Here is a 23,596-nt window from a genome sequence, read left to right on the forward strand (position 1 = left end):
TATTTAATATGCCCACGTAACCTCTTTCTTTTCTCATTTTTTTTTCTCTTCTCTCCTTTCTTTCATGCTTTTTTTTTTCATTTTTTCCTCTTCTTTTTTGTTTTGTTTTTCTCCTTTGTTGTTGGTTTTTTTTTTTTTTCTTCTCTTCTTTCTCTCTCTTTCCTCGGCTTCTCTGCCCCATGCAGCACTATTTCTGTGATGCATGGAATACATTTGACGCCTTGATTGTTGTGGGTAGCATTGTTGATATAGCAATCACCGAGGTAAACGTAAGTACATGGCGTCTGTACCTGACTGTCCGTGCCTGTTCTAACACTCATTTGTCGTTCCCCGGTTCATTTTTTTAATTCATTTTATTTTCTCCTCCCCACCTCCTTATTTTTTCATTTTGTTTATTTTATTTGTTCGTTTAAAGAATTTGTTTCCTGTTGCTTTATTTTGATTTTTTTTGTTGTTTTTTGTTTTTTTTAACTTTTGGAACGAGTTAGGCCTCCCCTTTCCTTTTTTGATTGCTGCATCTTTTCTCTTTCCGTTTACAATCAGCCTGGCATGACTCACACTGTATAGGAGGATGCAGCTATGGGAACCAGAGAGTGCCAGAACAAAGGGGTATTTACAACTTCTGGGCCACTGCTGGGGCAGGGACCCAAGCCTCTCCTCACCCCCACCTTCACCTCCAGACTGCTGCCTTACCCTGTCTCACCTTCCACTCCCATGGCACCTTGGAAAGGAGCTCCCTCAAGGTGGACCACCAAAGTTAAGGCTTGGACTTAGCCTGCCTTGTCAGCCCAGGGACCAGCCCGTTACAGTCAGACTGCAAGGAAGGGCTCCATTGCCATTTTGACGTCAGCAGCCCCTGCAGGCAGCCCAGCCCCCCAGGCTCCTTTGGGAGAGAAGAGGCGAACTGGCCATGGCGGCCATGCTGGGACTCCTGCTCAGATCCCTCTTCTCTGGAGTGGCAATAGAGCCAGGCAGTTGGGTGATCCACCGGGAGCTCTTCCCAGGGGCCTTCCTTCCACAGCCTTTCCTTCCTCCTTCCTCAGCTGTGGAAGGGGACTCTGGATGAGCGTCTCACTCCCACATGAATCTGCCCCGAGCACTGACTCTTGCACTTACCTGGTTCTCTCCCACTCCCGACCCCCTCACAACCCAGCCCCTGGCTCCCTGGCCTCAGACAGAACCCCAGCCTCTGCCCACCCCCCAGGCCTCCTGCCACCTTCTCCTGAGTTGCCTCCTCCTATACAGTTCCTTCCAGTTCCTGCACATGTCTTTTTGTTACCTGGCATGTTTAAACCTTCTCTCTTTACCTATAGGCAAGCCCTCTTGCGGTTAGTCTTTAACATGTGTCGTTTAATTTTTCTGTTGTTTTTATTTTTCCTTAATTAAAAGACTTGGTAATGTTTGCACAAACCTTTGATGCACCGAACCATTGAATAACAGCACGGAGCAGACGCTGTAGAGTTTTGATCTAAGATGTTTGAAAGTACCCTACCAATTGCCACCATCTCCCTTCTCCATCCTTACCGCTCTACTCCATATTTTGCTCCCAATCAGTTGAACTGACATGTTATCATACCTGCCTGATTCCCCTGACTAGAAGCCCGTCTGCTCCCCTTCCAGCAGATGGATGTTGGGAGGAGCGTGTTAATGCTTTCCCTACATCCCCCTCCCATCAACCTCTTACAACCTCCCTACTTACCCTATAGCTACAGATTCGATGGTCCCTCTGTTTCCGAAATCCCCCTGCGTCGTCTTTGTCTCATGATGTGTGTGTGTGTGTGCATGCATGTATGTGTGTGTGTGTGTGTGTGTGTGTACATATTCTCCCTAGGCTTCTCCATGAAATTGTCAGATCATTAAAAAAAAATCCATCTTCCTACTCATGATCTGTGCCTCCCCTCCCCTCAACACCTCCCACAACCACCCTCACCACTCCTGAACACACTTCGGGCCTTTCAGGCTACACGAGCTCTAAATTATATCTCAGGTACTATTCAGGTCAATGAGTCACCCATGCATGTCTAAAGGCCAGCACCTTTGTGCTTGAAGCCTGTGCCATACAGTGCTCTCAACTGACGGAACATGCAGGGAGAGAAATAGGGAAGAGAGAGCAGCCCTGCCTTCGGAGGGTTTTGTCTTTGACACAGTAGTGCAGCTCCATAAGATCTATGCCAAGGGACTGAGAGCTCCCCTGGATGCCAGGAGGACTCATTGCAGCCCCAGGGGGGGTACCTTTTAGTTCTCACTATTGGCAAGGCCTATATCACTCAACCTGCCATTTTTTCCCAAACTATTAGTGTTTTTAAATGAAAAACAAAGCAAAAAACGTTTGCTAGGGCATAAAATTTCTACAGAAAAAGTGGCTACGTTGGGGATACAGAAGGAGTGTGCAAGGCAAGAAAGGAGCATGAAATCATCGTGCAGACCCTTACATTTATATGATGATTTTCTACTTATGATTCACCTGTGCATTTATCTCAGGTAACTCATAAGTGCCCTGTGAACTTCACAGGCAAGAATTATTGCCCCAGTTTGCTGACTGTAATGATGCTGACGGAGAGACTTAAGCACCATTCAGAGCCACACAGCTGGATCTTAGTCTCTTGGTGTAGCCAGTTCACTGTGCCCTGGGCCAGAGCTCCTATCTCTTCACTCCAAGATGCCTTGGACAAACACACATATCTCACATAACCCCCTCATGTGTAGTCCCACTAGCCAGGATTTATTCAGCTCTTACATTGTGTAATTTTTAAGTCATCTTTTTTATTTATTTAAGTAATCTCTACACCCCACGTGGGGCTCGAACTCACAATCTTGCAATCAAGAGTTGCACACTCTCCTGACTGAGCCAAGAATTTATATTTTAATTTTATATTTTAAATAGCCATACAGGGTTTTTTTCCATTTTCTAAACATGGAACTATGTGTCAGCCCACCTGAGAGTCCTGATGTACCTCTGACTCCTCCAGCCTCCCTTCACCCCACACTGAGATTCGTCTCACTCCTCCAGATTGAGGAATTTGTTAAAAGTCATACTGAAAGGTTGTATGGGGATCAAACGGGGACAGTGTGTATAACGGACAGTGTGTATAAAGAGGAGGTGTCCAGAGACCCACACCACACAATTAACGGCTCTGAACAAAGAGAATAAATGTAACATCACCCAAAGCCCAAAGTCAGTCAGGAAGAGAGGGCCAGACGTGAAGTCAAAAGCTCTTCCTGTAGAAGTTACCAAAATGCCCAAAGACTTCGTTTCCTCATCTGTCAAAGGAATATGATGATATTTACTGCAGTGTGTTTTGAGGCTGAAATAAGAGCATCTATTTTAAAACTGTATGTAACTGTAAAGCACCACTGAGTGGGAGAGACGATGGCACCCAAGTAAATGACATTTTTTCCAAAGCCCCTACTGGAAGAGCTGGCAAGGCCTAGTCTCCAACCAGTTGTATCTAAGTATAACTTACTACCCACAGACACTGCAAGGGCCCTATTTCCTGGGTATGCTTAAACTCTGGAACATGCTGGACAGATGCAGCCAGATGAAAGGAAGCACCGTGTAACTGAGCACCGCCCACAACTCAAGCCTCCATAGGCCTCCTCCACAGCATGGTCCTGGCAGGAACCTGATCTCAGGTAGCAGCCAGCGCTGTGGATGACAAACAAGCAATGATGTATAGTCTCAGAGGTAGGTCCCTCCACCACGTGGTTCTGCCTTCACGTCACAGGCAGCTTATGGGTCTGGACGCTCCATGGCGTGAGGAAGTTCACAGCACCCAGGGCGGTTTCCCTGGGTGCCGCTCTAGGCCCTCCCGGAATTTTCTAGCCATACTGTCCTCACAAAGCATCCGTTCCCAGTCGTATGTTCTATTTGGTGCTTTACAGTTACCTAGAGTTTTAAATCCACACATTTAGCCTAAGAGGAATCCATGAGGGTTTTTCACCTATCATTCATCATCTTTGACTTTTTTAAAACTACAGAGATCAGCTCTTGTTTCCCTCACCAAATCCCTTATTTATCCTAAATGCCCTCAAATACTCCCTACATTTATACTTATGTCCCCACGAATGCTGTCTCTTTCCTCCTTGCCTTTACTACGTAGGCCATGGTGCCCTTCCCTCTCAGGAAATGGGTTTTCCACCAATCCCAGGAGTCATCATTCATTCACTTCACTGTATTTAGAGTCTCACCTTCTGTGTGTCAGGCACTATTTTAGGCACCTAGGATACATCAGTAGGCAAAACAAAGCCCGTTGCTCATGAGCTGGCATTCCAGGATCAGGGGAATAATCAGACAGTGAGCAGAGCCGTAAGTACAGAAAAGAAGAATATCATACAGTGTATGAAATGATAAGTACTTTGGAAAAAACTGTGCCAAGTTAGGGGATCAGAGGTGCTGGGGAACAGTGAAGGCGGGTGCTGTCTTAAATAAGATGGGCTTCACTGAGGAGGGGATGTCTGAACAAAGCAAACATGTGAAGGAGGTGCAGAGCTACCCATGCAGATACCTGGGGGAGAAGCTTTCTAACAGGAGGAGCTGCCCCTGTGGCTGGTACAGAGTGAACAGGGGAGAAGAAGAAACAGAGGATTGGACAGGGGACCAGATTTTGGCTTTTATGCTGAGCAAGAAGGGAAGACACTAGTGCCTTTGAGAAAAGCTGTCCATGATTTGACTTACATTTCCAAAGGACCACCTTGCTGTCTATAGGAGTTGAGAGTGGAACCCCAAACAATGCTTAGAAGGTAAACACAGTAATCCAGGTGGAAGGTGATGGCAGCTGGCAACAAAGCAGTAGCAACAGAAGTGGTAAAAAAAAAAAAAAAAAAAAAAAAAAGGTCAGATTCTCAATCTGTTTTGAAAATAGAACAGTATCTCCTGACAGACTGGATGTGGGTGTGGGAGGAAGAGGCATCCAGGACAGCTGGGGGATTTGGGCCTCAGCAGTGGGAGGATGGAGTCGGTATCAACTGGGAAAGACAGCAGGTGAAGCATGCCTGCATGAGAAAGGCAGGAGCTCTGTGTAGACATCAGTAGAGATGTCAGATAGACAGTTGGGCACAGGGTCTGGGGCCAGGACGTGGATTCAATGGCACGTAGATGCTATTCAAAGCCGTGACAATGGTGAAGAGCACCAAGAGAGGGAGAAAGGCACAGGAAAGACAAGGACTGAGCTGGAGCCTCTGGCATGAAGAGGGTGCTCACAGCCACTCTGGTTGAATTTCTGTTCCCTCTGGAAGATGCCTGTGAACAAACACCAGACGTTACTAGAGGTAAATCATGAGTCCCTACTTTGTCTAATTCCACTGATTTCTGCTGAGTTCCCCAGGCACCAGCCATTGCCCCTTTCCTCCCTGTTGAGTTACCTTGTTCTCTGTCTCAGGCCCCTTCCTCTGTGTGCCCTGTGAGAGCAGACTGCAACAGCGCATCCCTCTGGGACTACGTTATTTCTTGGGTCTGAAATTGTATTTTCCGGAGGGAAAGCCAAAGAGGTAACCCCTGTGATTGTTCATGGAAGTCCCCAGAGCATCAAAAACTGCTCCCTAAATTCCCAGACTGGAATCGGCTTGGGTGCCTAGGACAACAGCCTTGTCCAACACTCCTTTTCCAATCTGCCTTTTAAAGTCTGTTCCACAACAGAAAATGATGAGGGACCTGGATCCTCGCACTGTGGATACGGAGAAGCATTCCCAAATAGTGAATTAAGAAGCCTGGGTTCTGTTTTCAGTTCTGGCACTATTAATCCCTGTAACTTAGAGCAATTAATCTCATTGTCTGGGCCTCAGCTTCCTCGAACCCACATGGTAAGGTGGGCAGGTTGAGATGGTCTGAGGGATCTAGCACTGCACGATTTGGAACTGGGCTTTTTCTGATATACTTTGAGGTGTTTTCATTTCCCTTCATCACCTTGCAGACTTGAGAGGAGCGCTCCTCTCATAAGGCTCCCAAGGCCTGTGGGAATTGGCTCACTTGGTTTTGGCAGAGCTCACATGGAAGACCCTAAAGGGACCTTCTGGGAGAGAAACAAGACAAGGGAGGGAAGACAGGAGAACAAAACCTGGCTTCTGGGGAGGCTCAGAGGGAAGACAATCTGGAGGATTTGTTTAGATGCCAAAACACGAGTCCACCGAAGTGACCAGAGCAGGAAAATCAAGTTAATTAACAATGGTACTAGTTGTGGTCTTGGCTGATTAGGAGTGAGGTGGGGTCCAAAAGGAGGAGTTGAGGAGGAAGAGGGATGATGGCTTCTCTTGGAAGAGCGTGTGCCAGGCAGGCTGTGATAAAGACATCATGCACACGGTCAGATTAACTCCTCAGAGCACTTATTCTCTATCCGAGCCTCACACAGGATGAACAGCTTACCCAAAATCACATGGCTAACAGGTGGCAAGACTGGGACCTCTAATCCATTTCCGTGGGAGAATTGACTCCTGCACTTCCTGTCGGCTAAATCCCCGGGCCAGGCTGCCTGGGCATCTCAAGGGGCCCCTGCCACTTACAGGCCCTCATGCAATTCATTGCCAGCACCATGACCTGGCACAGAGCTGCCCAACCTAACTTCTCTGTGCCTGTTGATGCTGCCAGTGCTGGACCAAGGAAGTCCAGGCTGCCCTGAGAATGCTCAGATAGCGGTCTGCATACTCCTGACCGATGTACCTGATTAATGGGGCTCAGGAGAAAAGGGCAAAGTGTAAAGCAGCCCCCACTACCCTTGCCCACTTGACATTTGCAGTTTGAGAAGGAAATGGGAGGAGGGGGGACAATAGGGAGAACATGGTAACAAGACTGGGGGTTGGGGCGCCACTGCAGGGAGTGTCCAGGACATCCCAGGGGCCTCTAGGTGCTGGCCCTAATCTTCCTTGCCCTGGCTCCTGAAGCCAGTAGTACCTTCCCACCACAGACCCACAGGACAAATAATTGCCCCTTTCTGGCTTCCCATAAAAATAATAAAGCAAGTTTGATTCCTGCTCTGGTTTCAAGACCTGTAATGACAGGGAAAGAAGTCATCCTGAGTCATAGAGAGTGTGCAACACATCCACCCCCTCCAGATTGAGTCAGAGAGCCACACACACACGCTTCAACCCTCTCTCCAGCCTTCAACTCTCAGTGCCTCCATGGGTGGCCGTCTTGGTCTGCCTTTACCTGCCCCCACCCATAGCAGAGAAGGCACCAGAATGGGCACAAGAAGGTCAGGGCTGATGCCCCTCAAGAGCCATGATGAGGGGTGGAAGCAATGAATTCATCCAAGAATGTTAGAGTGGACACGACTTTGCAGACCTTCTGGCCCAAGCCCATCTCCACATATTCCACACATGTGCATGGAGTATTTGCTGTGCATCAGAGCCTGGGGATATACCAGTGTTGCAGATAAGGACACAGAGGGCCAGAGGCAGGAAATGATGTGATCATTCTCACAGCTTTTTATTAGCAAGGCCAGCCAAGAACCTGGCCTCTGACTCCCAATCAGGTGTGTTTGTGTAGGAGACTCAGTTGGTGGTGTTGCCAGACATAGTCTTTATGACAATAGTCAGTGAGTCCAGAGCTGGTTCTAATGTAGATTAAATCAAGATTGCTTTTTTGGGACTAAGCTGCGTGAAGCAGACTTGATCCTTGAGATCTCTCTACACCTCTGTTTCCCTTTGGTCCATCCCTTCTTCTGTTGCTCATGGATCTCCCTTCTGCCTTCTTCCCGTTTATAGCACCACCCCCAGCACCGGAAAAAAACTAATGCAACCAAAGTATCCTGTTTCCAATTTACTAATTCATACTAAGATGGTAGTGACTCAGTAAGCTACCTTCCAAAAAGTAATGTTACCCTACTCTAGAGAAGGTAGTAATGCTCAACTTAAAAATTGGAAATCTAGTGTGTCTAATATAAAACTTTGAGGAACATGACACCTGAGTGAAAAACATTCACCACCTTCCACCCTCCAGTTGCTCTAGAAAGGCAGTTTTCTACTCTGCGTGGAAATAAATTCAGCCCTCAAGAGATTTAGAAGTGTGTCTAACTATCAGCAGTCTAGTTGGCAATGGAGGAGCCATTTTGAAAACCCCTAGGCCTCTGTAAGGAGAAGCTTGCTGTGTGGGCAGTGGACCACAGAGCATCATGATGGCAGATGTGATAGGAAGTCAGGCCTGATAAAGCAGTCTGCTATTCAAGTTTTCCTAAAGCTGTTGCCTTGCGGTGTCCTGCAGGCTTGACCCCAGAAGTCCATGGGAACCTGCTTTTGTATGGAAATCCTGATTTGGATTCTTCATTCAGCCTATGTTGGACCATCTGAGTGTTCTGGCAGCTATAATCAATCAAGGCTCCTCTTGCCCTCTGCATTCTGACAGACCCCTTCACTTTCTCTTTTCCTCTAATTTTCTTTCCTTTCCTTCCTTCTCATCTTTTCTGTCCACACACAGCCCTCTCCTTTCCCCTAAAATAGAAGAGTGGAAGGAGGCTGTCACAACACACCCCTTGGTTTGGCCAGACGGCCATCTGGGCCTCAGCAATGTCTGTTACATTAGTTCCCACAGGCTAGCAAGCTACTGTTGGTATGGTTGCCAAAAAGTTTCTAATCCAAAGGGGCCTAGAAAATTCCATGAGCTAGTAGAGAATGAGAGATCTATACCTCAGGTGGGTTCGAAAATGCCCATGAATACCCCCAAAAGCATAGTCTGTACCATTTATTCTTCATATTTAGTGCACCTTTTCTCTCTGTCATACTCTTGTTCTCTGTCTCCCTTTTTCTCTGTCCTTCTGGGCCTGTGTTGCCTCCCTCTCTCTCTCTGTCTCTCTGTCTCTCTCTCTCTGTGTCTCTCTGTCTCTCTCTGTCTCTCTCTCTCTCTCTCTCTCATAGAATTCTTTGATGTTGTTAGCACTGCTGACAAACCGATTTCATTCTCTTATTCTTTATGGGTTTCTTTTGTTATTTGAGTGGAGGATATTGACTGTCCTTCCCAAGGGAAGATAAAAATATCTTGACAACTTAATTAGTCTTGTTTAGCATGAATTATTGGCAGGTAATCGCACCTGGGGAGCCATCAGGCTGCAGGTGAATAACACAATGACTCCTGAGGCTTTAGCTGCTTCCAGCCGCATGAGCTAGCCACTGTGCAGCTAATCATACAGAGGTCGCAGCTGCCCACCCTCTGCAGGCTAGCAGAGAGAGACAGGAAGAGTAAGAGTGAGCCAGGAACCAGCAACCCCCATACTCTGTACCTCTCCACTAGTGCCCGTGGGGCCAAAGACTCCCTTAAAGGAGATTCTGAAGGGGCATTGCAACTATGTGTCTGTAACCACAAAGATTCAAGAAGGGCCCTTCTCTTTTTGGCTAGAATTTTACAATGGGAAACAGATACAAGCCAGGATGTTTCCAACATGGTGGACAGGTGGACAAGGGGGAAAGGAGGGCTGCTCTTTTCACTCTCCACTGCCCCATCTTTGGGCTTCCTTTAATTTTCCCCTGCCCTTTTCTGTCCAGTGTTTCTGCCTCCCTTGTAATTACCCCTTCTTCCTTTTCCTAGCACCCCTCCTCCACAGATCCATCTCTAAAGACCAAAGACCTCCTCCACAGACTAAAATGGAAATTCTGCTTAAGAACTGCTTTCAACAACCCATATTTCCTTCATTTGCCCTTAAATCTGAAAGCCATTAACATCTACCCTCAGCTTCTATATATCCCAGTTGACTTACGCTTATTTAAACTTTGCATCTCCCTAGCAAAGAAGCTCTTCATTCAACTTCAGGGGATTTACAGTTTAAATCATATTTTACTTTGGCCTCCTTAAAATTCCCTTCCTTGCTGCCGTCTCTGGTGGCTCTAAGTTTCAGTATCTCCCACCTCCACATCCACAGGGCCACACTTTAGTTCCTGGTTGAAAGAGGAGATTAAAAAAAAAAAAGGATAATGAAGACTCTCCTGCCTTAACCTACACTTGCTAGCTCCTGACTGAAGGTGGTGTCAAATGTCTCGAAAGGCCCCTGACTCCTGCCATTCCCAGTTATCTCTGCATGTACCAAACTGATAATTGTCCTCCCAACTTAGATTAACTAGAGTCTCACCAACAAAACCCCAACTCCTCAGTCTTCCACCATCCCATGACACTCTTGCAACTGAACCAGCTGTCCTGTGTTGCAGATCAAATTAAGATGAGATTAGAGACAGTGAATACAGACAAGCAGGGAGCAGAGCTTGGGAGGTGGGGAGGGTGCCAGCTGGACCCAGAACTTCAGGTTGTCTGAAATGGAACTTATATTAGATCCACTCCCTAAGCTCTGGACAAGAGATACTTAATAAAAAATTTTTAAAAAGCAACAGTTCTGTAGCAGGGTAGCTAGTAAAAGACTCACATGCTCCTGTGATGTTGCTTTTGACTCATGTTTCAGAGAAATGTAAAATTTCAGCAACTGCGATTATAGCCATTGTCTCAATGACAGCCATTGGAATGGTGCATTCCTCTTCTGTGGGGCCTGTTCATGACTTAGCCAAGAGCCAACCTTCCCTGGAGGGAATCAGAAGGTAAGCTGCCCCTTTCAAAGTCAGCATGTCCAGAACAGTGCAGCAGTGGCTTATGAATGGCTCCATCCACGTTGTTGCAAATGGCCAGATTTCATTCTGTAATGGCCTGATCATGAGAAAATATCCTGGAAGATAGCTTGCTTGGGTACTCCAGCCGAGATAACTACTGCCCAGCCTCTAATCTCTAGCAGTCCTTGCCTCCTTGCTGTGTTGAGAAAAAAATCCCCTTTTATATGGCTAAGAGCTATTTTTCAACAACCTTTTAGTTCTTCACAGAGACTATGTAATGTTAACAATTGAGAGACATGCTCTTCTGATTCTCCCGTTCATTTTTTTCGAAAAATCTCCATCCAGGAGAATCCTCTCTTTACCAGCCTCTGGTATACCCTGAGTTTCACTCTTCAGTATCCCACCCATGCTTGGTCTAAAGATGGTACCGCAATGAAAAGGAGCAGGGAGGACATTCCAGAAACTACGACTTCATCCACTGAGGTGATAACTTATAATTTGATCCTGAACTTGATTCAGAAAGACAGTTTTCCAGAAAATATCTCCTATTTGCTGTCCAGTGGCACTCATATCGTCATTGCCAGGTATACCAAACCTAGGTAATCTGCATAAGTACAAAGAAGGTACTTGAGTTTTCCTTTCTATTTGCCCTTAGCCTGTTAGCTGGAACCACTAGCCAGGACTCTTATGAAAATGTTCCACCTCTGCCTCACCAATTGAATAATAACCTTATTTCATTTATACCAGTTGCATGAACAAATTAAGTTAATTGCCCAATATCTTTAAAACCCTTGAAAATTGGGTGTTATATGGAAACCAACTTGACAATAAACTATTAAAAAAAATAAAACCCTTGAAAATTACCAGATCATTAGAAAACAAAGATGAAATAATTGGCTGCTCAGTGTCTACCAATACTGGACAGGATGCCATTGGAAAACTCAGCCACACTGTTCAGAATAGGTAAGCAGCTCTCCTGGCTCACTGTAGAAGGATAGTACAGGTAAGGTTTCCAGGCTCATGGGGCATAAGTCTTCAGAGTTTTTCCACCTTTTCTTCCCCAGGAAGACCACCAATGGAGAAACTCTAAGCTAACTCAGGGGAACTGGGAGCAAATCTGGGAAGGGATCAGAGACAGATGGCATAAGTACTCCAGGCTACCAAGCAATTCTGGATCTATTTCAAAAAGTAGAACTAATTCTAGGTGGTCTTTCAGGACAGTGTACCGGGGAATCACAGAGAGTGGCAAACAGTACAAATATGGCTCTAGGCTAGACGTGCAGGTGCCAAAGCTCAGTGGGTCCCATCTCCCCTTCTAGCTCACCAAGGGATTCCGCTGGCAGCCAAGCAAGGGTGCCGAAGACTGGAATGACTACACAAGATCATCTAGGAAATGAACTTAGGGGGTTGGCATTATGTCACATACTGTGCGCTCTGTGAGGGCAAGGGCTGTGTGTCAGGCTTTTTCCTATTGTTTCCACTTAGAAATCACTCAGTGATTGCTTTCTGATTTTATATGAATGGTTAGTTATTTTTGAGACTCTGGACCTTATATACATAGTTCTTCAAATAAGAACAGGCTTATGTGAGACATTGACAAACACTGCTCCAGCAGGTCAAAAATGCCCCTTGAATAGCATATCTTAAGGCCCAAGAAAAAAAATTAATCTCCAGATTAAAATGAGTCTCCAGACTCTCCCAAAGTGACGCTCTTAGGAGAACTATCATTACCTGGGCTGGGGACCCAACATAGGAGTCCCAGAGACCCCCGACCTTCCTCTCCCTTCTGCTCTTATTGCTCCTCCTTACTTCTTCTTGACTGCTATAATAGAGGTATATCATAAGGATTATTAAGTTAAATAAGATTATTAAAATAATAATATACAAGGTGATTAGAACACATGCAACTAAATCTTGAAGTATAATATAACTTAAATAGATGAGATCTTCATTCAATGAAAGCTGTGAAAAGCTAAAAAGCAACAAAGAAAAACACAGTTAATACATTTAAAAATCTTACATGTAGAATTCTGAATGTTTAAGAAGTAAGATAAATGGTTAAATTTTTTCATGGCTGGGGGTTAATTCATTTGGGCCGGATGACCCAGATAGGTTCTCTAAATTGTCTCTGTTCTGGTCCTGTTCCAGATGGGATTCACCCAGAAGATGCTTAACTGTTTTCCCAGGGCTCTTAGGAGTAATGGCAGCTTTGGTGGTTTTCAGGATGGATCCAAGATAGCAATGGCCCATGCCACCTATGGGAACTCTATCTAATGGCATGGCATTACATGTAGTGTAGATTTACCTCTGTTTGATTCACACTCCCTTCCCCATTGTAGCTCTAGAAACACAGAACTCCTTACCCATTGACACAAGAACACAAGCATTCAAGCAACTTGAAATTACTTCTGTGTGTGTGTGTGTGTGTGTGTGTGTGTGTGTGTGTGTTTCTATGTTCTATCTAAGCCTACTGGCTAAATTCTAGTCACCCCACAGCCTCCAGGCCTTTCAACTGACCTGGCAGCTGGTATTCCTCATGAAGCAGAAAGCAAGATCTAGAATGCCTCTGTAAATGACTAGAGAGGTGTCCCTTCCCTTTTCTTCCCTTGCCTCACCCTTCCTCTCCACTGTTCCCAAAAAAGGACATTTTACCAATTTGCTATAGGGGAAAAAAAGGAATTTGCTGAGAAATCTGTTACCAAAGAAGTATTTTCAGTCTGCAAGTAAATGTCTAGTTGTGCACATTTCCATCCTTCAAAAATTCCATTACATGTTTCCTTGTTTGTACCTTAAAAACAGAAACACAAGAGCAACTATCTGAAAGTGGAGGGTAAAAGCAAAGTCATGACCTTCTAGAAAGAGTTAACAGCTCAAATGGTCAGGATCCATCAAGGGCTGAGCTCTCTGTGCTTGGACCCAATGAGTAGGGGCATCTTCCTGGATACAGGCTCAAGGAACTGGGGGTTGCAATGGGATACTCACCAGTGGCCAATTTCATCAGTTCCTGCCCTAAAATGAACTCAGCAGTCAGACCCATAAAAACAGCTTTTTTGAGGGTTAATAATAATATCCAAATTGTGTGTAAGGCTTCAAAATGTAAAAAGCATTCATTATTTCACACCAATGGCCAAGGCTCTACACCTATAGACTAGGAGCTAAACAGGACCATCTGCCACCTGAACCTAGGCTTGAGAACGAGCCCCCACTACAGAGGGGGTTGAGGACCACCTCTTTAGGTCCTCCTCGGTGATAACTAAAATTCAGTTTTCCCCTCAACTTGAAGGGTCATTGCCTGTGAACTCTTCTGCTCAAGTACGTTTGGGCAGGGATGGGCACAAGGCATAACTAAGGCCTTTCTCCTTCAGCTGGCAACGCCCAGGGTAACCTAAGGTAAATAAAGTGCACACCCTCAAAGGTTATCTTAAGAGACATAGCTCATTTAAAAAACAAAACAAAACAAAACCTCCCCCTACAAAATTTGAAGACCTCATTTACCACGAGTGTAAATTATTTAATGTGTCCCCAGAGATGTTCCTGAGTAGGGAATGCCTTTGGGTCCTCACTAGACATAAGACACACATAGGCAGAGTCCACTCACGGTGATGTCCCAGAACCTGCCTGGCCTATGCTTTGTATTTCTTTCATTTGTTTCCTTTTGCCCTCCCCTGCCACGGTGTTGCTCCTGTGTTAGCCGAGACCTAGAATACCAGGCATCTTCGTTGGAGACTCATTACAGCTTATCTCTATCTGCCTTTCTTTAAAGCCAGCTGAACATACCCAATGCTCTCCCTTTATGGTAAGACCGACCCTCTTGACCACGCTCTTAGCTTCTGTGACCCTCCTCTAACACCCCCACTATCACCTTCCACCCCAGTCCCCAGAGTCTCTTGGAGCCCAGCCTTGCTCCCGTTGCATGTAGCCACCATGTCGTGTCTGTCCTGCGCCTCGCCTGCCTGGTCGCGTGTGAGCTGTGAAGTACTGTTTGTGTAATGGTGTTCTTTTCCCTCCCTGAGCTTTCCTCTGGGTGATAATTCACTGTGAACTTGACCATCTAATGAACCACCGGGAGAGAATTGGACCCAAGGGCCATTTCCTGTTAAATATTCTGAGGACTCCACTGGCTAAATTCTCTAGCCTTAATCTGACGTGGAAAATTTGTGCAGGGCACCCATGAGCACCATGGTAAGGGCCTCCAGAGAAAAGAGGAAAGAGAGGGACAACAGAAAGTCAAAAGATGACTTCCCACCAATCATCCAGTGTCTGTAACGACTGGCCTCCCATGTGCTCAGTGTTTAAGGCTGCAGTAAAAGATGTAAGCTGGAATTTGTTACTGAGAGCGTAGCGAGTATCCAACCACTCCAACAAAGATACCCATGAATTTTTCTAAATTGCTGAAGTTCATTAAAATTCGGCTATCCCCACTTTTCTGCAGCGGGCTGCAAGCAGAAAAGTAAACTCAGTAGTTTGATGGGGCCACTCCTGATGTAGGAATCTATGATTTGCTTTGCCGAAATGACAGATGCCACTGGGTGTGACCTTGAAGACTCCTTGGAGCAGCCTTCTCCAAAAAGCTGCTGTCACATATTTTAAAACTGAGCCAAGTGTGAGTTTTAAAAAGGGCCGTCGAGTGGGTTGATTCCCTGAAAGTCAGCAGACTGGGGGCAAGATTGTGCTGGCTGGTGATATCTCCTAACACAGCCCATCCTAGGCTGGCTGGAAGGCAGCCAGGGAAAGGCTGAACCTGGACATTGTCCCCTACTTCACAGGGCAGCCACTGGGGTCTGCTTCTTCCCCGCATTGCCATTTGGTTTCTTAGAGGACGTTTTTTGTGTCTACATGGAAATGCGCTTCACCTCCTTCTAGAGCGCTAGGAAACTACAGCTACTTGGGGGAACCAGGGAGGGTTGTAAACCCAGCATGGAATTCAGACTGCAAGCTTGACTTTTATTTTTTGACTCCTCGGATCCAGATGCCCCTGTGGCCAACTTCTCAAACTCTTGACACTCACAGCTGCAGTTCCCCGAGTAAGCTTGTTCTTTCTTCTTTTTTCTCCTTTCCCGAACATGGTGGAACTGACAGCTGAGTTATAAAACCCTGAGCCTCCTCTGCCTTCTCCTCTGGGGAAACACAACCTCCTTTTAAGGAGAGAAAATAGAATTTCAAGTAGATACACAGGTGATAGAAATGCAGAGATTACGGACATCAGACTTCAAAATACGCAGGCAGGGTAGGGCTCAGGGACAGGAGGGTTCCCATCCCCAGCCCTGTGACAGCCCATGAGCAAGCCCCCAGACGCTCACAGGTCACCCTGCCTGCGGAAGCAGGCCCAATGGGAAGATCTGAGGCAGCTGTGGTTTGAAAATAGAAGAAATAGTGTGACTCTACCCCTGTCTGGAGAGCCAGAGAACTAGGCAAGAGCCTTCGGACGTGGTTTCTGTGCCGCCTTCCCAGGGAAGAGCGAGGGTGTGCCGGCATGTAAGCTGCTGCCTCTGAGGTTTTTGCCACCCTGTGGGTCTCCTGTGCTGAACAGTGGTAGTACGATGGGTGGCCTTGGGAACCACCGGCCACTGCCAATGAGAGTCAGCAGGCCATGGAGTTAGAACAAAGGGCATTCGTGCTAATGGGATATTCAGTGGTGCCAAGAAGGGGTGGATGTTTTCAGGGAGGATCTGGCCTGGAAAGGATTTAAAAAAAAGCAGAGCAGTGAATCAGGAATGGGGAGGGGCAGACACAGATCCAAGGACCAGAGACTCCTCCTGCCTTGAGGGAGGCACAGGACAGGAACAGTAACAGGAAGCCCAAAGGTCCATTCTCTCCTGGTGCTGACAGGGCTGGGTGAGCTGCACTAGCACCGGGGAACAGGCAAGGGGCTGCCAAGGGGCTGCCACCACTGGCTCTCTGGCTGGTGTGGGCAAGAAGGGGGGCTGGGGGTCAGTGCATGTTGTTCTCAGGTCTGGAGGCAGAGTGTGACGGGGCAGCCTGCCTTGCCCCTGAGCCCTGGGCAGGCATCTGCCCCAGCCCCAGGTCCCTCCATGTCCACCAAGCTCGCCCTGCTAGCCAGCAGACCCCCAGCAACACCATATTCCTACGTCCACTTGCCTTGGCCTGGATTTGGTCCTTCTTCACCTTCCCCTTGCCCTTGAGCTTCAGCACTGCCCTGGGGAGATGATCTGCCCTAAGCAGAACCCCTTAGGGTTCCAGCAGAATGGCCTGGACTTTAGGGCTCACTTCAAGGGACTGCCCCCCACCTCACCCAGCCTGTGCTCCCACCCCTTCTAGGATCTCCTACAGCCTGGAGAGGGTTAGGGCCTCCTTGAGGCCCCAGGGCAGAGGGGAGTAGAAGGAGAACAGCTTCAGAGCCCAAGGGGAGGCAAGGACTGTGAAACAGACACCATCGGAGCACTGAGCACTGAGCAGTATCCCTATCCCCACTCTCCCTATAGCCATGTGGAAAGAGATGGCACAGCAGAAGTCTGGAACCCTGAGCTTCCATGGCACAAGATCCCTGCAGTGGCAACCCACCCCAACTGTTAACTGTCAGCCCACCTGGCCCATCAGGACCACTGGTGCAATCATACCCAGGGCTGAGATGGAGGCCATGACCCGACCCACCCAACCACCTTGCACAGAGCCACATCCCGCTCCAGATGCACATCCCCCAGACAAGCCAGACAAGAGAGAGGCTGGGCTGCTTCCTCAGCATGCAGCAGAGGCAGCATGCACCCAAGGCAGCTAGCTCTCAGCCTAGGAGATTTCAAAGCATCTGGAAGTTCCTTATGGAATCTTCTGTTGCTCCACCTAGGAGGTTAAGAATTAGGACTAAAGGGCAAAAGAGGAGAATAGATAAACAGGGTTATGGGCTCAGGGACCTGGGCACAGCTTGGCTCTGCAGAGACCTCAGGCCTGAGTGGTCTACCTGGAAAAGGTAGGCAGCTTGCCTCCCATCTGTGGCCCAGGGGAGAGAATCTAGTGCAGCTAACCCTGCCCTGCTCTGCCTCCACCCCAACCAAGGGCTGTGTTGCTCAGAACAGGGCCCACCTCGTTCTTGCCCCGCCCCTCTTTGTTGCCGTGTTAACTACCACCTCCTATTACCAATGGATTCCAGAATGCAGAGGAGAACTCTCGCATCTCCATCACCTTCTTCCGCCTCTTCCGGGTCATGCGCCTGGTCAAGCTGCTGAGCCGTGGGGAGGGCATCCGGACCCTGCTGTGGACCTTCATCAAGTCCTTCCAGGTAGCCACCTCCACCCCAAGCAGGTTGCAAGGAGAAGAGCCTCTTCAGCTCCCCAGAGGTGGGGCTGCACAAAGGGCTCCACCCAGCTCCTCCTGAGCCTCCCTGCATGAGAACCGAGGTGATGCTGCACGGGAAAGAGCACCCCTAGGGTTCCACGGTGGGGCTCACTCTGCTGCTCGCCAGCTGTGGGACAGTGCCTCCTTCTCTGCCCTCGCTTTTCTCCTGTCTATAATGAGGCCATTGGACTCGGCTTGTGGTTTTCAAAAGCATGCTCTGGAGCCCCAGACTTCCCCAAAGTCAGAGCAGAGAAGGCTGGCAGCTAAGGGGGAGGCTGAGTGGTTCTGCTTTCTTCTCTCATCTATGTATTTTTCCACAAGAATTCACTGCACAAAGTGGTTTTGTGGTGGAAAAAAAATAAGAAAACCTTGGGCCCAGGTGATCTGATAACCTCAATGGCCCTCCCACTTTTGGCATTTTTAGGATCTGGCCACCACTTGCCTCACAGTAGGCATTTCTGCAGTGTCTGCCGTCCATACCTGTTCGTGGACTTAGTCAAACTCTCCAGGACCCTGGTGTCGCTCCACTCAAGGAGCGATGGTCCCCTCCCAGGGGCACAGGGTTATCTAACTATAGGATTAATTCTCTTTTCTCAGCCTTTATTTTCCATCTGTGAAAGCAGAATTATGATCGCCCCTGGCCGTCTCTGAGATGTGGTATGTAAGTCTGAAGTTAAAGAGCAGGAGACTCTGCAAGGCCACTCGAATTCCTTGAAGATGATGGTGTAGGGCCCCCGCACGTGCTGCCACCCTTCCTTAGCCCAACACTGAAGGCAGCTTCTCCCTGCCATGGAAACACCGCTGTCGGCTTCCAGGCACTGAGGGATTCCTTCCTCGTCCCATGCTACTGCCAGTCTGGGCTCAGGAACAGGCATGGGAGTGGATCCCTGATCCCAATGTGCCCATAATGGAAGCTGCAGTCAGAGGAAGGTGCTCTCCAGTCAGGTGCCTGCCATGCTTTGGAATTCTATCCCCAAGGCATAAACACTCTTCCAGGCAGCCTCCTGCCCTGGAACTCATCGTCTGAGGTCCTTGACTGGACCAGCCTGGCTGCACTCCTCAGAGCCAGCTATCCACCCACCAGCCCCAGGCTTGCTCCCCACTTAATGATGGCCTGCAGCTGCCCTCCCGCCACCACCCCCAGCCTACACCCCCCCCCTGCCATGCCCTGCCCCCACCCTGGGAATCTGAGGATTCCAGTGAAAGCAGGATTGGGGGCTGGCCCTGTCTGTGGCCGCACCCCTGGAGTCCTATAGCTATGATGATTAGACAGGCCATACACATTTCCCTGGGCGAGGAAAAGGCAACAGACTGGGGTAACTGTGAAGAGCGGGCTTGAATGTGGAGCAGGAGCTCTGACCCGACAGAAAAAGCATCCGGGTGATCTCGCAGTGCCATCTAGCGGTGTGTAGACACCTGCAAGGCATTTCCCAGATCCTTGGAATCTCCTGGATTCCAGAGTTGGCCCTGAGCCCCAGGAGGCCTCTCCCACTCTCTCCCAGAGAAGCAGTGTCAGGGACTCTGGAAAATGAACTTGTCTGAGCTTCCAGGCAGATAACACATTGAGTGAATAAAATATATGGGAGCCAACTATGTGGAAGGCATTGCACTAACCATTTTGTAAACCTTAAATCATTTAAACTCCACAAATTACTTCCTTGAGAAGTAGTTAGTTCTTCTTCTTCTCCTTCTCCTTCTTCTTCCTTTTCTTCTTTTTCTTCTTCTTCTTCTCCTTCTCCTTCTTCTTCCTTTTCTTCTTCTTCTTCTTCTTCTTCTTCCTCTTCTTCTTCTTCTTCTTCTTCTTCTTCTTCTTCTTCCTCTTCCTCTTCCTCTTCCTCTTCCTCTTCCTCTTCTTCTACCAAGGCTCTGAGAGGTTAAGTAATATGACCAAGCTCCCACAGCTAGAAAGTGGTAGAAATAGGATTTGAGAGTCCACGGTCTTTCTTTTATTTAAGTTTTTCCTTAGTAATTGTTTTTATTACAACTAATAGACCATCATCAAGCTACATAAAGGAAGGGTGTAACCTACCTCCACCCCATGCCTCCCCAGGAAACCTTGGTGTATATCCTTCGTAGCTCTTTCCTCACGGTACAGAGTCTAGTCAGAGGACATCTGCTCATTCTTGATAGTTTTTATGAAAGCAGTATCATGTGATATCCCTTACTCTGCAGCCTGCTTTTCTCAGTACACCACACTTCTTCTCAGATGATTGAAACCAAGGGAAAATGGGAGGCCGATGACATGGTTTAGGCCTTCTCGATATGCTGAACTTCTGTGGGGACCTGGGAAACGCCCCCTTGCAAGGTCAGGCTGCAGTGCCCCTGGGAAGGGGTCCAGCCCGCCATCCCCTCACAGCCTCACGTCCTGTCTCCTGTGCTTCCTTCCAGGCTTTGCCTTATGTGGCCCTTCTGATAGTGATGCTATTCTTCATCTACGCAGTGATTGGGATGCAGGTAGGACAGCTCTCCTGCGGCTCTTCTGCCTCCATTTCTCTTCCCAGCTCCCAGCCCCATGTTACAGGCACTGCCTCCCTCCTACCTCCCTCCTGCTCCTGACTGCCCCTCCGTTTCCACTTCTGAGGCCAAAAAGGTCACAGGAATTACAATATCCCTTCATATGACAGCCTGTTGGTAGCAGAATGAATGGCCAAGTATGGTATACACTTCTCTCCCCTTCGCCCCAGGACTGGGCTCTGCAGTCAGGTAGGGAAGAAACTCCCAGGTTACTACCAGGCTGTCTCTGGAGAGACAGCCCCTTCCAGGAAACAACGTGAAGGGCACGTCAAACAGCACCCTTCCCTTTGCCCAGGTCTGCCAGCCTGAGAACTAGCCCGCAACCCCAGCATCGTTGAGGAGAAGCTCATGACCGAGAGGGAGGGAGAGAGGGAATGGAAGAGAGAGGGAACAAAAGGAGGAAGGAAGGAGGGAGTCAGGCGAGCAAGCTCTTCCCATCAAACCTGCAGCCGTTTCAAGGGCCCCCCTCACAGTGCCCTCACACCCTGTGGTGGTCTCCAGCTGACCTCTCTTCAGGGCTCCAGACAGCTCTACAGTCCAGCACTCACACTGGTGGGGAGCTTTTCCTCGGTAGCTCCCTAAGAAAGATTCCGCCTGCTTATTCCTCGCAGAAAGACCTCGATGTTCCTAGGCCAAAATCTTTTGAGATCAGAAAAGTTACCTTGCCCCCTCACCAACGGTGGCAGCTTCTAAGATAGTCATAGCTTTAAATGGCCAGAAAAATAAGGAGGCCCCTAATTTCAGGGATAAATTAAGCTTTCCCAAGTTCCAGATTGCTCCGAAATCCAAGAACTGAATTTGGAAGAGTGTTTGAGCATCTGGGCTGAAATGGCGAAGAAAAGGAGGCTGGAGGTGTAAGTCCTGAGGGCCTAGCGGTGACTGTAATCAATACTACAGCGCTGTGCACTTGAAAGTGGCTGCAAGGAGATCTTAAGCATTCTCACCACACACACACACACACACACAGCTACCTGTATTAACTGTGTGAGGTGATGGATGTGTTAATTACCTTGGTCCTGGTAACGATTCTACAACGCATCAAATTACCACCACACTGTACACTGTAAATAGATACAATTGTATTTATTAATTATTCCTCAATAAAGTTTTTTGAAAGAGAAAATATATATATTCTCAAGAATCTGCATCCAGAAGAAGAAAAAGAAGAAGGAGGAGAAGAAGAAGAAGACGACGACAACGACAGCCAGTGAGCCCTCTGTCCCTACACTGAAGCAGAGTGCAGGTTGTGGCTTCCACCTGCTCTCAGTCCAGCTCCCACTGGTCCATAGGAAGACCCTTAGGCACTTTTCCTCTTACACCCGCCCGCTGTGGTGGATGAAGATCAGGAGCTGGATAGGGCAGCAGGTGCCTGCCCCCATGAGGCCCTGCCAGGTCAGGTCAGGGGACTTAGTTCAGCTTTGAGCTGGCTTGATTGACAATCAGCCGTGACCCCTAAAGAGACCATTGAAAAATGAGTGTCCACCATGCACTGATTTACTCTTCTCTCCCCCTGCTTAGGTGTTTGGGAAAATTGCCCTAAATGACACCACAGAGATCAACCGCAACAACAACTTTCAGACCTTCCCCCAAGCTGTGCTGCTTCTCTTCAGGTGAGTCTCTGAGAACAGATGCATACAAACACATCTACATGATGCAGTCCTATACTCTGGATGCAGAATGAGAGGGAACTCTTCCAGGGGACTGCACAGGGAGAGAAAGCTGTTGTTTCATTGTTATTTGTAATACTTTCCGCTGAGCAGCCCACTGGTCACTGGCACACCTACTTTTGCACACCCAAAAGCACTAGGTGATCACAAGTCAAATACTGAAAGCACCATGGTTTGGAAGCCAAACAGGCTCCAAGCCAAGCTTGTGACACAATCACTTTGTATAAGACACCTAACTTCTCTGAGTCTCAGTTCGCTTGCAAACAAGTACAGCTATACCAATGTCAATGCCATTTGCTCTAGTGGATTATTATGTCCTTATGCACTTAGTCTCCTCCCCATTTTAGCTAGCCATGAGCCTTCTCCCCTCTTGGAAGGCACCCTCCTCAGGGCTAGCTGGGGAAGAGTGTTTCTCAGCCTGCTTCTGAGTGAGTGAGTCCATGCTGCAACCTAATTCTTCCTCATCTGACTCCTAATGACCTCCTTGGTCCTTCTCACTTTCCTGTTCCTCACAGCCTGGAACTCTGGGGCCCCCATCTAGACCAGGGCTGGCAGATGAGAACGATTTACCCCACCCCCTGGACCAGATGATTTCTAAAGTCCATTCCGGCTTATATATTCTACACACTATGGCACTGGGAGAGGCGGTGAGCTCTCTACCATTCCCTGGGGTCCCTTTCCAGAAGATCCAGTGATCTATTGGACAGCCTCACTTTCACCAAGTTCTATCAAGTCCTTTCCCCACCCGAGCTCAAGTATCATTATTGTTCAAAATGTATTAAACCAAAACACTGAAGCCTGTACCATATTTAAATATCAAAGCTGAGGGGCGCCTGGGTGGCTTAGTCGGTTAAGCGTCCGACTTTCGCTTAGGTCATGATCTCGCGGTTCGTGGGTTCGAGCCCCGCGTCGGGCTCTGTGCTGACTGCCAGCTCGGAGCCTGGAGCCTGTTTCAGTCTGTGACTCCCTCTCTCTCTGACCCTCCCCTGCTCACACTGTCTCTTTCTCTCTCCTAGAAATAAATAAAACATTAAAAAAAAATATATATATATATCAAAGCTGAACAGAGATAAGACTGAGCACATGGGTCTATCTCCCCTCCTTTCCTAAAGTCCTTAGTGACAGAAGATACTTCTTAAAAGAATAAACTCATAACAATACTAAGTGGGGGCGGGGGGACCAAGAAACAGTGCTATTACTGAACCAGGAATGTTGAGGAATTTCTAAATGGAAGAAATCGGATGGGGTTCAACTGACAAAGGAACAAGATCTGAAGAAAATACATCCCCAACAATGTGTGGTCTGTGAAAGAAGTGAGAGCAGTTCCAGGATTAACAGGCCCAAGGCACAGGAGAGACGATGACCAGGCCAGCTCCTCAAGGACCTGTATCTGGAGAGCATTTGCTAACGCTCACAAGCTTAAAGCAACAGCACTGAACATCACACCCCTGGGCATTGGGGTCTGAGATGTAGAGCAGGTTCCCCCCAAGGACCCCCACCCTCAGAGAGATGCCACCTGCCTACCTCACCTGGCCGCACATCTTCTCTTTCTTCCATGATCTCCAAAGAGTCTCTCTAATAAGAACTTGATCCACGGAGATGTGAACGGGGTT

General features: G+C 48.0%; 1 protein-coding gene across 12 annotated transcripts in view; it reads left to right on the plus strand.

Annotated features, from left to right (window-relative positions):
• Positions 1–23,596, plus strand: part of CACNA1C (calcium voltage-gated channel subunit alpha1 C) — a 654,628-nt gene that overhangs the window by 594,711 nt on the left and 36,321 nt on the right. For 6 of the 12 annotated variants that reach the window (XM_077759252.1, XM_077759241.1, XM_077759243.1 and 3 more), the window contains 5 exons: positions 186–269; positions 14,276–14,308; positions 17,618–17,746; positions 20,191–20,256; positions 21,835–21,926. In XM_077759252.1, coding sequence (XP_077615378.1) covers positions 186–269; positions 14,276–14,308; positions 17,618–17,746; positions 20,191–20,256; positions 21,835–21,926 — 404 coding nt within the window. The remainder of the gene's footprint in view (positions 1–185; positions 270–14,275; positions 14,309–17,617; positions 17,747–20,190; positions 20,257–21,834; positions 21,927–23,596) is intronic. The other 6 variants (XM_077759249.1, XM_077759244.1, XM_077759250.1 and 3 more) reach the window with 2 other exon arrangements.

This window comes from Crocuta crocuta, unplaced genomic scaffold, assembly GCF_008692635.1.
Source record: "Crocuta crocuta isolate KB4526 unplaced genomic scaffold, BGI_CrCroc_1.0 scaffold72, whole genome shotgun sequence".
Classification (NCBI taxonomy): domain Eukaryota; kingdom Metazoa; phylum Chordata; class Mammalia; order Carnivora; family Hyaenidae; genus Crocuta; species Crocuta crocuta.